Source organism: Ascaphus truei, chromosome 2 (genome assembly GCF_040206685.1).
Source record: "Ascaphus truei isolate aAscTru1 chromosome 2, aAscTru1.hap1, whole genome shotgun sequence".
In the NCBI taxonomy this organism is placed as follows: Eukaryota; Metazoa; Chordata; class Amphibia; order Anura; family Ascaphidae; genus Ascaphus; species Ascaphus truei.
Genome location: NC_134484.1, coordinates 448,336,369 through 448,351,897, shown reverse-complemented (window position 1 = coordinate 448,351,897; position 15,529 = coordinate 448,336,369). Strand labels below are relative to the sequence as shown.

Here is a 15,529-nt window from a genome sequence, read left to right as displayed (position 1 = left end):
AAAAAATTAAACTTTTTTTTTTAATTTAAAAAAAATCTTACTTACATTCCCCTTACACTTACACTCACACAACATATACACACACATACACACTTACCTGCAGCTCCCGGCTCTATATATACGGAAATCATGCGGCACGTGCACGCGCGTTCGCATAGGAACGGACGGGCGCATGCTGTATAGAACAGGCCTAAGTCAGCAAAGCGCCGCTTACTCTGGCGAGGAGGATGGGGGGGGGGGCAAAGTGTGAGTGTGTGTCGCACACATACACACAGCCGCCAATGGAGCCCACACCCTTCTTTACCAAACTCTGGCTCCTTAAAATTATCTGGTGGCCAAGATGTTTGGCTACCCCCGTCACACAATGAATATGAATAGAAGACTGGGTAACAATGTAACACAACGGAATTTACTAAGCGCCAGCACAGCACTTGCCTTACATTGCCTTGTAACTTGTTTTAGCCGTTACATAGTACAGAATAAACCTCCAGGTTCGAAACAAGCACATTTTTGTTGTTGTTTTTTTGTGTTTTTAAACACTGACAAGACTGTAACAATGGTATTTGGGACCAAGACTAAATTCTTAAAGCTTCCAGCGACTGAGCTCCATATTAGAACCAACACTAACACCACCCTAACCCCTGTCACTAGTTTTAAATACCTGGGCTTATGTTTTGACTCCCACTTAACATTCGGGATGTATATTGATACCCTGACAACCAAGACCTTTGCCAAACTAGGGGTACTTTACAGGAACAAATCCTCCTTAAGTCTTCTGGTCAGAAAGTGTATCGCACAGCAGATGCTAATGCCAATTATTGACTATGGAGACATAGTATATGGCACGGCACCTCAAACCCACCTTAGCAAACTTGACACCCTCTACAATTCAATTTGTCGTTTTGTTCTCAACTAGATTGGTCATCACTCGAGTCTAGGCGCAAAGTTCACCTTTCCTGTCTTGCCTTTAAATTCTTTATGGGCAAGCTAGCCAGCTACCTGAACAAGCTCCTCACCTCTACCTATCACCTGAGATCTGATTCACCTATCACCTATTCACCTTCGCAGCACCTATCACCTGAGATCAGATTAAAAAAGACTTCATGGTCCCAAAGCTCAACAAAGTATCCGGCCGTTCCTCCTTCTCTTACCGTGCACCCCAAAACTGGAACAACCTACCAGAGACTCTTACATCCACCACCAGTTTAAGTTCTTTCAAATCTAAGGCTGTCTCACATTTTAATCTGGTCTGTAACTTTTACATACGCCCATAACATATTTTCTTTAACTGTGCATGCAATTTCTTGTATATAATGTATACCCTGTTCATTTATGTAACTGTATTTGTAACCATGTATTATTTGTCTTAACTCTGTGCCCAGGACATACTTGAAAACGAGAGGTAACTCTCAATGTATTACTTCCTGGTAAAATATTTTATAAATAAATAATAATAATTTGAGAACATTTTAACTGTAAACAGAAAATAAGAAAATTAAACATTTACATGACTACTACAGCACTTTTTGAAAGCTCCTTTTCACAGCAAACATTAATACAACTTGTGATACAATCTTCAATGTACCTGCTTTTACTAGAGAACAGTCTCACTAGACCCTAAACTCTGAACCACACTAAAATCAAAACGCATTATAGCTCTGCTTGTATTGACAAGTCTCTCAATCCGACAAGTAGAATGTCTGACTACCAACAAGTTAATGTATACTTAAACGTAGCAAAGCAATTTTGTGCATTATTGTCATTAATGCTTGTTATTACAGAGGAAGCCTTGAAAGGATCATTCAGATGTGTAGAATATGGCACTTACACATTATGTAATTGATGGCCTTGTGGTTAGATCACAAAGTGGAGAAGCTCAACATTACACTCCCTAAGAGTCAGAAGTAGATCACTTCATTAGACGGAATGCACTGTATATTTGTTGAAATGGAATGTATTCAAGCCAAATGTAAAAATGTACTCAGTCAAAACCACTTACAGAGCACAAAGGGTCTACAGTATTGTGTGTAAGGGCTATTCTGGGGGGAATTATTTGTCCACACCAGAGTGGCCTCTGGTTAGGGGTCAGAAGGGCAGGCAGCTGTTACATTCTTTGAACCTTAAGGGAGATGGAAAAGAAATGACAATACTGAATATATACATATACACATACACACAATAAAACAAAAAGGAGAGCGCAAGCACCATAGCGTGAAATCCAACTACTCACAAACGTAGCCGGTAAATGCACAATACGGGAAAAATCAGGGGCCATCTGCTCAAGAGTTGACGGAGACCGGCATCGGGAACACCACTCCTGGTTAGACGATGACATATTTCCTCTTCCGGATATGGGTCAGGAGGTCCAGCTGCATACGGTTCCCCCGGTAACTGTTTCACAGGTCGGGTTCTTCGGCTCATTAGTTCCACAGCATGTAACAGCGTGATAGCACCATAGAAATGTCCAGCAAGGGACAGGCAATTGACAATTGGTCTAAATAGAGTTTTATCGTTTTTGCAATAGTGCATATATATCCCACCACATTGAGCATGTGTTAATGAGCGATAGATAGGAGATAGATTTGGTGAAATATACTTCATTTTACACAATACTATTTAGGGCTCACTTTCATATTTGTATTTTGGTGCAGTACTCATCATTTTTTTCTTTTCATATACATACACAAATATATGCACATACACACTTTAAAGTTCAGTTCCCACAAAGAACTAATGAAAGGTATATGTTTAATAGATCAAAATGAAGTTACCGGGGCTTAATATAAATAAATCAGACAAACCGAAGTGTTTTCAGAAAGTTTACCCTGAGAATGCTGTCACCTAAAATGTTTCCAATGGGTTTTACGTCCTTTATCGCTGTCCCTTTCTCTAAATCTGGGCTCATCCGCAGTGGCAATCCACCCATCTGTTTGTTTTATTATGAGCAGGGCAGGCCGTCACAAGACCAAAGTGAGCTAATGCCAGTGACACTTTCAATACCTTAAATATAGGTGATTAACTATGAAAAAGATAAAGTAAAAAAGTGTTGCCTTCTAGTTGGGACTGCTCCATGCAAAGTTACTGAGCAGAACAAAAGTATTACACATCCTACTGTATATTATGGTGAAGGCATTGTAGATCCAATTAGCACTAAATATCACCTCAACACAAAAAACAGTAAGCGATACCACAGTTTCAAGAGTAGACTAGCCTCTGAGACTCATTTTCCTTCCCACAATGTTTTGTTAATGATAATATCAATGAACCAAAAGCAGTGTAGAAAATCCAACAAACTTCAGCGCAGAAACCCACATTACTTCCTGCGGATAACCAAGGAAGCCAAGCTAAAGATGAAAGGACTGCAGACAACGATTACATGTAGTTACACCACCCAATCCTTCAGCCTTATTTAATTGTTCCAGTGCCCAAATGGTCGGCAGTGCGTCACTTTACAAATGTCTTGAGGGCCTCCCTGGCGTTGAATGTGTGAACACCTCACACACTGTGTGGTAGAGATGGTACACATTCTCACAACTGTGGTCCACAAAAGGGAAAGGAAACACATTTTGCAACAACAACAACAAAAAAAAGCATATTTACTCAGCGGTGCTAAGCCGCAAGACATAGCCTGGAATGTGCCTCAGAGTGTCTTACTGCTTAATACCATTTAGTGAATATGTCCTTAAAAAGTTTTCAGTCCCTCCTTGCACCTAAAGGGATTAAATGTCAGTGTCTGTATATTCTCAGTGCTAAAATATATATAAAGAGATAGTTATTGTAAACCGGGAGGTGAAGCTCTTCCATTAGTTCAGCATTTTGGGGAGCTTAAAATGGCCTACTGACAGGAAGTGTCCGTCAAACCAACCAGCAAGCATGACCCAAGATATGATTGTTCTTGAAGGGCTCCCAGCCAGGAAGCTTCCCAGTGGGCATCCTGAAAGATGACAAGTGCTTTCCAATGATAACATTTCTCCAGAGCCAGGGGGGGGGGGGCAGAGAGAGAGAATAGGCTGGGAGTATTACCCCTGCAGCCGACATCAACATTGACTCTCCCACAATTTAAGATTCACCCAGTTACCTGCAATATGGCCACCATCTCATATTTCAATCCAATCCTAGTTCTTCAAATCATCATTGCCTATAGAAATACAAGGTACAATTCCAAAAGCACAGGGGAAACTGCCTCGGGCGAGGAGAAACCTGCTTGTGCAGTCAACACAACACAGTCAAACAATTTCTTCAAAAGTGTTGGCCTCAAGGATAGAGATACAAAGTAGACAACGTTTCAGGTCCCATATGGACCGGCCATCAGATGTTTTCCACTGTTCATGGCTGTCACATTAAAAGCAGAATTTCATCATGAACTTGTGAGTAGAGCTCTACTCTGTATCCTCGAGGAGACCTGCACTTTGAAAAAATTGTTTTGACTGCAGAAATACAAGACTACAAAAACTAAGAATGTGATGAGCATAAAAAAAATAAAAAAAATAAATTAAAAAAAAAATAATGGATGAAATCTCCTGACGCCCAACCATACTGATGAGACAGTGTAAGCAGGAAAGTGGAAATGGGTGAAGCAAATATAGAGGACTGGAAGCAAGCACAGCAATGAAACGGAGGCGCTCCCATCACCAGCCTCACTTGAGAAAGCCCAAGTTTGTTTCAAAATGCGTTCGTCTAAAATGACACAACAGAACATGCGAGGTATACGGAGGATAACACTAAAGATGAAATATAAACGCTGCAGTGACTTCGGCCGAGAAATCATACACTTTGTGGAAAATTCACCATGACAACAATATTTAAAAATGTTAGATTATCTTTAAAAAAAAACTGAAAATGGTCAGAAATATCTTAAAAGTTAAATTTGTGATGAGCAGGAAATAAAATATATTGTTTTGGGAACTTTTACAGCGAGACTAGCGCATCAATTGTCTTCCAGTTTTCCTTGCATCAGCACGAAGGCCACTCAAACCAAAATGTCCTACTCAAACTATCTGACCTTCCATCCTATATACAGTGATGCAACCCTGCAGGGACTACACCATAAAACCACGATGACTAAACATTTTTGGCTTGTTCTGTGTAAACCACGTATCACTGTTCTGATGAGTTAATAAACCAGGCCTCGCTGTCAAAGTTGCCCATTTGCAAACAGAAGACCACAGGGTCACCAAGCATGCACTGGGGAAAGGTGTTTCAAAAGATCCAGTCTCCTAATGACAATGAGTTTGGCTTATAATACAGCAGGCGCCTTTGGCAGCACGTGGGTTCAATATAATGCATGCTGGAACACAGTGAAAGCTTGTTTACAATGTTGCAGTAAGGCGTGCTCTGTGGTTACCGATATTAAAATACTCAATCTCGTGTTATTGTAAGCATGGAAGGATGCACGTGAGCCAGCCAGTGACATCAGTGGGTTTTACTACTCCAGAGTATAAACATCATGAATCAGAGAGATCATTCTCTCCCGCTTCCAAAATCACAGCCTGTACTTGTTAATTACCTAAAAATACAAACTGCTCACTGCATTCAAACATTTTCTATTTTTGTCCATTGTGCATAACCGATTGTTATAAAAGGGAACACTAGGGTTTTTTTTTTAAACATGTTGGTTTTTGTGATGTAACATCCAGTACGTACCGCAACTTAGACATTGTGATTAATGTATATCCCATGTGTGCACTTATAGCGCAATTATTTTTTGCATGCTGATTACTATGGAATAATAGTTCACATTTGTCCTTGGAAGAATTTTACAACAGCAGAGATACAGAAGAGGATTAACCAATCTTAATGTTGTTGGAAATATGGAAATGCATGGTAATACAGTACTTGCAAGAATTGGACGCCGAAAATTCAATTTAGACTTATGCCAACATCCTATTGAAGATTATACAGCACATGCTTACTTCACACCAGGATAGCTGCACCAAAAGCATTTTTACCCAAGTGTGCCCCTTCAAGACATATCAGACTCACCAAGCAAAGGAAATGCACCCAATGTAATATTTTTAGGTGTGGTAAAGAAGATCCCAATTGTGAATATACTACAGGCACGATTGTAACTAGAAGGAAGAAATTAAATAAATATTTTGTTTCTCTTAAAGTGTATAGGTATAACATACATACATTTTATTTTTATTTATTGTGTTTACACACGCCAAGAATTTTCAAGACATAAAACATGCATTAACATCGATAAAAAATAATAATCTACAGAATTAACAGTCCAAAATAAAACCTCACAGAATTAACAGTCCAAAATAAAACCTCACTAGTATATTTGAGCATATCTATTAATATTTCTCTTCAAAATATACAAAAGAAAGCGCCATGAGAGAGATAGATACAACACACACACACATACACACACACACACTATATGTTCTGCATTGCCTTAGTTCTCCAGCACCATCTCCTGTGGGTTTCAAGTGAAAATTAAAAACATGACATTGCTAGAGCTGTATGTGTTATAAACAGTGTCACTGCATATTTAATGAGAACTGTGAACAAAGAGAAACAGAGCAGCAGCAGGAGGAGGAGGATGGTGGTGGATAGAGCATGCTGCTTTTTTACTTGAGCTCCCCAAACACATTCCAAAACAAACCCCAGCAGATCCAAGTCAATTTCACCCCCACGCCATTGATATGCAACAGAAAAGGGATCGCAAAGCCGCATACACCCCAATATCTGATCAGATTTATGTGTACACAAATACAGCTCATTAATAAAAATAAAAAAAACATTACTTTTTAAAGGAACAGAGTGAATGGTGTAGCTAGCATAAAATTATGCTATATAAAATTGATCCAGAAAAGGGTATTTTTATGCGGGCTAGAGTAACAGGAAAAAAAATGAATGCGTCAAAAAAATAAATAAAAAGAAAAATCGAAACAAAATGTAAAAAAAAAAACCGAAAACACGAAATTGGAGTTTTTCTACAAAAGATGTAGGTTACACAAAACTAACAGTTTTTTTTTTACATCGTTTTCTAGTTCCCTTCTTTGAACTTAACCCTTGCGCTGCCAGAGGGGCCTGCCACTCATTGGCCTGCAATAATTGGCAGTCTATTTTAGGTGTAACCCTTTCACCCTGATTGCGCTGCTCTTTTGTCAAATGCATTGGATCAGAAGCATTGTTTGGGTTTTTGCAGGAGAGATGTAACAACAGTGTTTGCCAACCACACAAGGGCTGATTCCTCTGCCACCCCTCCCCCAAAGTCATCACAACAAGGAGGGAGCGTTCAACAAAGCAGCCATGGACCACACTATGATCTGAAGAAATTAGATTACATACAATTTTAGGGTGGTAGAGATAGATAGAACACACACAGGCACACAATGCTAGACAGCCATGCATAATAAAACAACCCACTAGACTTTTGGGGATAAATGAGGTTTAGTAAGGACAAGGTTGGTTAAAGGCTTCATAGATCCAGTTGCCCCAAGTACCTGTAAAAGCAGCCCAGAGCCATAACCATGCGACACACACACACACACACACACACTTTCAGGCAAGAATCTTAAAATTGTAGTGCAATAAACATGTTAGATAACAGGGTGACAAATAAAAGATAAAATAATGTTATTTCATATTGACACAAGCAATCAGATCAGCTTACAATCTAAAATGGATCAGCTTCAATAACCACCCTATTTCCACTATACTCATACTATTCATAGCAGCCAGTCGCACTGTGGGAAGCCCCTTAAATACTACAGAATGTTCCAGGATCCTATCAATCCAGTGAGCACCGGGAGCAGGAGAAGAAAAAAAAACACACACATTTGAATTGTAGCTAAAAAAAAAATATAAAATAAAATTAAAAAAAAACACAGCAACGTGACTGAGGGAGGAGGGGTTATGTTTTATTTTACTACTTTGTACTTCAGATCATCCAGTCACAAATCAAGTCCAATGAGTCATCTCATAAAAATAGCAAATCCGTGTGGGATCACAACACTTCATTAATACAAGAGAAGCGAGCACGCCTCGCAGAGCACACTATCAGCGCCGCGGATCTGGCGGCATGGAGCGACTTCCAAGCACAAAATACTACGGGAAACAAAAGACTTCAACATCAACCGCGATCCAACCGCTCATAAAAAAAGGTCACATAGTAGATGACGAAACAAACCAAAAAAATAATAATATGTTCAACCTATGTTAACATTTAGACAACGGAGATACTCAGTCTATATTTGTATTTACAGTATATAATCCAGAGGAAGGCAAACAAACAAACACCCAGTTAAACATAATCCAATGCTGTCTCAAAGGGAAATATCAATTCCTATATCTAGTAACCAGATGTCCCCCTGGAGAGGTGAAATCAAGGCGTCCCACCAGCCTGACAATGCGAGGATCACAGGTCGCCCTGATAGCCAGCACCGCGCTATGGAAAGAGGAGTGGGAACACATGGCTTTGGGAAGAAGGAACCAGCCCCATATTAACAATGAAGCGGATGCGGGCTTTGCTCCCACTTACACATGGTGTGGGGTTAATCGGCGGCTCTTCTTTAAATGTGGGGTTTATCCATCTACAAAAGTGGCTGTAGGTTGCAAATCGGCTCATAAAATCTCATTCATTAAAGGGTATTTTTTTTGGGGGGGGGGGACTTTGTAATCAGCAGGTTAAACAAAACAAGGCAGTTAACGAGGCCAACACGTGCAGTTTCTATCCAACAAGAACACCAAATAAAAAAACAAACAAGGATTGAAAGTCACATTCATAAACCTCCCTGCACAAAGTTACAGTTATATCCTATAAAGAGCAATGCAATCTAAAGGAGGGGGGTAGGGGTCACCCTCCTGTGTGCGTCCTACACCAAAAAATACATGGGATTTAAAGATCTACAATTCACAACCCCAACATGGCACACACATGGTTGATGATCGCATTTTATTCACGTGCCCCCCCTCAAAAAAAGTTCTAATAATATAAATCCATAGGAAGTCTTTAAAAACAATAAAAGCAGCATTTTGTTTGTTATTAAAATGTTAAACCCCAAGAGCCAAGTTTGTGAATAGTTTCCTTTATTGATTGGTGCATATATATATATATATAATTTTTTTTAAAGGCTGCTGAAAACACAAGGAGTATTGTATACAAATAAGTGCTTTGGTATAAAAAAAAATTACAAAAACACACAGCCGTGGGACGTGGATCTCTTACCTGCACAGAAAGTTGCAAAAACAAGTGCAAAAGTCAGCCCCAGCGCCCCCATATTCCCGGGATCCCTGAGACAGAGAAGGGAAGCAGAGAGAATCCCATCCGGCGGAGTTAATTCCTTCACATTGGCAACAATGTATCCTGAATGCTGCAGGGAGTTGAGAGCCGGGAGCAGTCAGTAAGGAGGAGGAGGAGGGAGTGGATCACCCCACGCGTGGGTAGGGTTGGTGGTGGTGGTGGTGGGGGGGGGGGCGGGGGTTAGCACGCGTGTAATGTGGATCCGTGGGAATTAAATGTGTGTGTGAATCAGAAAGCCAGATCAAAAAGCAGCAGGAGCAGCAATGACTCCCTCCCTCCCTCCCTCTCCTGCAAGGACTCCACCTTCTGCAGCAAGCAGATTAGAGAGGGGAGGGGGGGTGTGAGAGAGAGAGGAGGGGGGTAGACACACAGGAGCCCAAACTTCAATGTGACAGATCCAGCAGAGAGGGATTTGGTAAGGAGAAGAGGGAGGATTGGGGGGTTGTCCACAGGCGAGGAGTCTCCAGAGCAGGCAGCCAAGGTAAAGGATAGGGCAGCAGAGAGAGGCTGGGGCTGCAATTACTATGTAGTATTACATATATTTAAAAAAAAAAAAAAAAAAAAAACCTGAACTGAGTCCAAAATGGCAACAAAATAAAAGAGAGAGAGGAGCCAGTGGGGAAACCCGGATGTTTGATACAAAGGGAGGTGGATGGTAAAGTATAGCAGGGAGGGGGAGCAGGGCTCAGCCCCCAGGCTTGGGAAAGGGAGGGGGTGAGGGTGTGAAGTGGGATGTCCTGGCTGCTGATTGGTTCGCTGAGGTGTCTGTCACCAAAGGACGCCTGGCTGAGTTGTAAAAAAAAAGGGGAGGGGGGAGGCTCTCAGACTTCAGTCTGCTGGAGGGAGGGAAACATGAAGTTGGACGGCGGGTAGGGAGCAAGGAAGGAAAACCCGGAGTGGCCATCCCCATGGGGGGGAGAAGAAGTGAAATAAGCGCAGCATGGGAAGTGTGAGATCCAGTGCACACAGTGCACGTGGGGTGTGCAACAGATCAAACAAAAGCCTGGCTAGGGAAGGCAGACATTACAAGGCTGATCACACGGGGAAGTTGCAGACTGAAATACATTTAAAAACAAAAGCAAATTTCTGTTAAAGTATTATTTAGTGGTATAATTGCACACCCTCCACCTGTAGCTATTTAGTAGGTGCTGTATCTACCTTGTATGCCCCTGAGAGCTCCGCTCAACTGGCTGGGCCCCCATTGGAGGCACTTTGGAACCTTCAGCTAAGTCTAGCAGTGTGGGGATCAGTCGTGGATTCCATACATGATTCCATAGAGGGTAATAGTGACGTTATTACGATTTGTATACAAATCCAGAACTGCAGGGTGATCTTTCCATAAAGTAATGGTTCTGCCTTATTTAACGGCTGTAAATAAGGGACTTCTTCAGACCTAACCCTAATATGCTATCCTAACCAGTACTGTGTGAGTCTTCATTTCTCTTGGAGAAACTCATTGCCAGCTAAATAAGGTTGCGTTTATAGTAGGCGTGATGGTGTGTGCGATTTCGCGTGCTGCGAGAACAAAGTGCAGCAGCTGATGGTGGGCGTGATGCAGAGCGACCGCCACGTGGCAGATTTTTCAAAAGGCCAACCATTTCTTCTTTTCGCGTCACGTGAGCGGATCAGCCAATGAGGGAGAACCAGCCTTGTGACGTGTCCGCCATACCTCCCAATTGCTGGAAACTGTACACCTATCTCTCGGGCGGCAGGGCGGTGTGATGCCATGCGCTCTGTCGCGCGCCTACTATGATCTTTGCCTTAGGGAGATGGGTGAGGTTACGGTGGTGCCTTCCTCGGAAATGCTCACTTGAAGTTGTAAGCTCCTCTATGGTACCACTTTTTTGATGCATACCACTGCATCATACAGAATAAGAGCAGCAACTTCATCCTTTGCAGATTAAATATGGTAGAACCCTTAAGTCGAGGTTATAGTGGGAGGCTGCAGGGTGTGCGCGTGATGTCACTTGTGCGGTGCACGCGCACGAATCCTGCACTGTATGGAAGCGGGAGGCTTGGTGTCACGCGAGTGGTTCGCCATTATTGGCTGAACCGCGACACGCGGCCATCGCATGGAGACAAATTCATTTATCTCCTGGATTCTGCTGCCCCCATCGCACCTCCGCCTGGTCGCGGTCTCGCCAAATATAAGCAACACAACGGAAGACAGGTATTTGTTTTTGGCAGCGCACGCCGTCGCTCACGTCACCAAAACTGCTATAATCACGGCCTAACTCCTTATTGCTCCATATAACCACTCCTCAAAATGCAAAGTGATGCTCATCTGTAAAGCAGCCAGATCAACCAGATCAAACCAGAGGTTTGTGAGGCGGTGCACCGGCTAAGGGGAAAAAATTGTGGCTGGACTGCTCTCTACTGGTACAAAAATATTTATTGTTGGCACATAAAAACAGCAAGCGGAAAAAAAAACCCTTTAACGCGTTTTGCGCAGCGTTTGCGCTTTATCGAAGCAAATCAACATTGACACAAAACGAGGTGTGTGTGTGTGTGCGTGCGCGCATTTGGCATAAAAAAATAACCAGGTCCCAAAGGGAATGGAACCTATTAGACAACAGGATATAAAATGTACTGATAGTGGGTCACTGTATTAGGACACCGAACTAGACATTATTATATCTCAATGTATCTGGAAAAGAAACATTATAGATAGAATGTTTAAAACAAATGGCAATGTGACAGATACGGAAAAAAGTAATAGAGGAGAATTCCTCTGTCGTCTTCGTGTCTCTGTGTTGGAGCAGATTTGCAAAGTACCTTATTGCATAGGTCAGTGATTCCCAACCATTTATGGTTTGGAGGAACCCTTGAAGTATTTTGAAAAAATCTCGGGGAACCCCTATCTGGCTGACACCCATTAGGCCGCGCTTATATTGCTGGTGACATCACGTCAAAACAAATGTATTGACGCCGTCGCGTTCGCTTATAGTAGGAGCGACAGGACGGCGCGACGGCTTGGTCGCAATCGCAGGAAGTCACTTCAATTTGATTTTTACAGCGACCGCAGTGTGACGTCAGCGTCGCCGGCACTATAAGCGCAGCCTTTGGCTTGTTCTATAGTATGTGCGGGCGTGTGCACGTGACGCACACTTTTTGTGTGTACGGTTCGTGCTGCCGGGAGCTACAGGTTTGCAGTGGTGTGTGTGTAGATTGTGAGTTATTCATTTATTATATATTTTTAAAACAAAAAAAAAGACTTATAGACTGCACACAAGAAGATTTACAAGGGAGAGTCCCTGGTGCAGTGGAGTTTGGCGTGTAAAATATTGGAGTGGAACCGGTTTACCTGCTTCCCGACTTGTTCGGGGTCACGTGATATAAGAGGGAACGACTTGGCGAAAGGACCGAGGTGCGGAGAAGCAGCAATCTATCGGCGTAGTGGACAAGAGTCGTGGTCCCATCAGCGTGAAGGTCCCCCCCACCACAGTGAACCAGGAGCAGTGTCCAACAGGGGTGACAGCCAATTATCTTTCCAGCACAAGCCACAAACACCTGCTACATTTTCCAATATTGGAGATCAAACTCCAAGCAATAAGGTACTTTGCAAATCTGCTCCAACACAGAGACACGAAGAAGACAGAGGAATTCTCCTCTATTACTTTTTTCCATATCTGTCACATTGCCATTTGGTTTAAACATTCTATCTATAATGTTTCTTTTCCAGATACATTGAGATATAATAATGTCTAGTTCTGTGTCCTAATACAGGGACCCACTATCAGTACATTTTATATCCTGTTGTTTAATAGGTTCCATTCCCTTTGGGACCTGGTTATGTTTTTGCGCGAAATGCTCTTTTTTACATACATTTCTAGGTCTTTGTGTTAAGACCAGCATTTAGGCAGCATTTACTATTCCTTATTGACCCTTTTGTTTTTTGGCACTTGATATTCTTCTCATATATATATATATACAGTGGTCGCCAAATCACCAAAAAATCTACTCGCCACCTAACCACACGTGTGCTGCTTGGGCCAATACTAGCTCGCCACAATGTTAAATCCACTCGCCCGGGGCGTGCAAATGTATAGGTTTGTCGAACACTGTATATATATGTGTGTGTGTGTGTGTGTGTGTGTGTGTGTGTGTGTGTGTGTACCCACTGATGCTTGCTTACACCTGTAGTAGACCTATTAATGAGACACTCTTTAAACTGCGACAGTACTGAGGTGGGTACCATCGCACAAACGTCCATTGCCTTTATTTAATGGGAGTTTCCATGCTCTTGTGCCCTGTTTGGAACCATTGAGGTATAGTGCATAACCCTTTTCCGTGTAAATCCGTATATTCAGATGCCGTAACTTTAAAATGAAAAAGAAGTGGGGATGGCATTCGGTAACTTTTTAGTCTTTCCTGGTTCCATAGTTCTGTTATAGTCTCCTTGCAGTGTTTTGAGTTATGAATGTTGGGGAAAGTTGTGTCAAAATAAAGATTTGTTTTTACTTTAAGGTGCGGGGGTAAATGCTGCAGAGATCTTGACTGAAATGACTGGTATTATAAAGGATGATTTGCAAGTGCAAAATATTTGGTGAAGTTCTATTGTTATTTAGCAGAAAAGTTATTATGTGGTCTCTGATAGAATTGCTAAAAATATTATTGCACAGACTATAATATCTCATACACCTTTTCCGGCAATCATACTGCTAAGGATAAAATCTCCTCTGAGCCAGAGAAAATATAGGTGTTTTGTAGAGATTGCGGTATTGATTTTTGCCTTGCAATTTCATTTAAAGTTTTGTTCAGTCATTTGGGCAATATTGGATACCAGGTAAAATAATCTTTTGGGGATCGTATAGTTCAAACATGGTGAGTTGAAAGTGTATGTGTATATGTATGTATGTGTGTGTGTGTGTGTGTATATATATATATATATATATATATATATATATATATATACAGTGTTCGACAAACCTATACATTTGCATGCCCCGGGCGAGTGGATTTAACATCGTGGCGAGCTCCTATTGGCCCAAGCAGCACACGTGTGGTACTAGGTGGCGAGTAGATTTTTTTGTTCGGCGAGTAGATTTTTTGGTGATTTGTCGACCACTGCATATATGTATATGTATGTATATATATATATATATATATATATATATATATATATATGTGTGTGTGTGTGTGTGTGTGTATGTATATATATATATATATATATATATATATGTCTTCATGCTGCATATCTGGGGAAAATATACCTGATCATAGATAAATCTACTCTGTTCTCTGAATTTGAACATGTTCATATCGGACCAAACATTTTGGACATTTATATATTTTTCAATATATAAATGTATATATATATATATATTCAAGACCTAAATATAGGATTGTGCAGCACATCTGGACTGATTTAAAGATGCTTAAAAGTAGCACCTGTCTTTTTATGAATTCTGAGAGAGTGCATTTACACACTTCCAAGTAGCAAACACCCTTTTATATAAATCACAAGTGTCCTTACATCCCCCTCTGTGTGCCCTACACACTTTTTGTTACCAGGTCGTGCTGTTCATCTATGGAAAACTCTTCGCAAGCACATTTCAGGAAAAGTGTTGGATGGTAACATTTCCCAAATTACTGCCCTAAAGGTTTTTTAGATTTTTTTTTTTTTAATACTACTTATTGTCTGATACCCAATGATTGTATTAACCAATGGTAGGCTCTTCCCAAGTGTAATCAAGGAAATTTGACATATTTTGGGATTACAAATATTTGAACCCCTGGAAGTAGTGTTGGACCAGGTCCTCAATTATAAAAAAAACCACCGGGTAACGGATATCCGCCGTCTGTCCAATAGGAACGCTCCGTCTCCTGCTCCGGTCATGTGGTTCCCCGGCGGCTCACACAGACACTGTTTACCTGCTGCGGTGCCCAGGAAGTGATTGCTGCAGCTCCCCCGCCCTCTGAAGACACCTCTGATGCTGCCACCGCCACAGGACTGCTGCTGGTCCTAGATGTCTTCGAAAAGGTAAGTATTAAGATTATTTCCAGCTGCCCTGACATTACCCGACGCCCACTTCTCAGTTGCCGGGTCCGGGTAATGTCCGGGTAGCTGGATATGTGCCGGGTAACACCGGGTACCGGGTAATTCCGGGTACTCGGTACACCACTACCTGGAAGTGTGGAATAACCATTTTTTGATGTCGCTCGTGTTCTCCATTTGCTTCAACCTTTTTGCTACCAGACAAAACAGATCCCCTTGCTCAGCCTACACGTGTGTAGTAGGGATGGTGCTCAAATGGATTAGAGCAGTAAATGTAA

At 41.7% G+C, this 15,529-nt stretch overlaps 1 protein-coding gene across 1 annotated transcript in view; it reads right to left on the bottom strand.

The window, feature by feature from the left end:
* The window catches only part of ACVR2B (activin A receptor type 2B), a 164,931-nt gene extending 155,124 nt beyond the window's left edge, over positions 1-9,807 (bottom strand). The window contains exon 1 of the mRNA XM_075587908.1: positions 9,179-9,807. Within this exon, the coding sequence (XP_075444023.1) occupies positions 9,179-9,230 (52 nt within the window). The 5' untranslated portion in view covers positions 9,231-9,807. The remainder of the gene's footprint in view (positions 1-9,178) is intronic.
* Between the last annotated feature and the right edge of the window lie 5,722 nt (positions 9,808-15,529).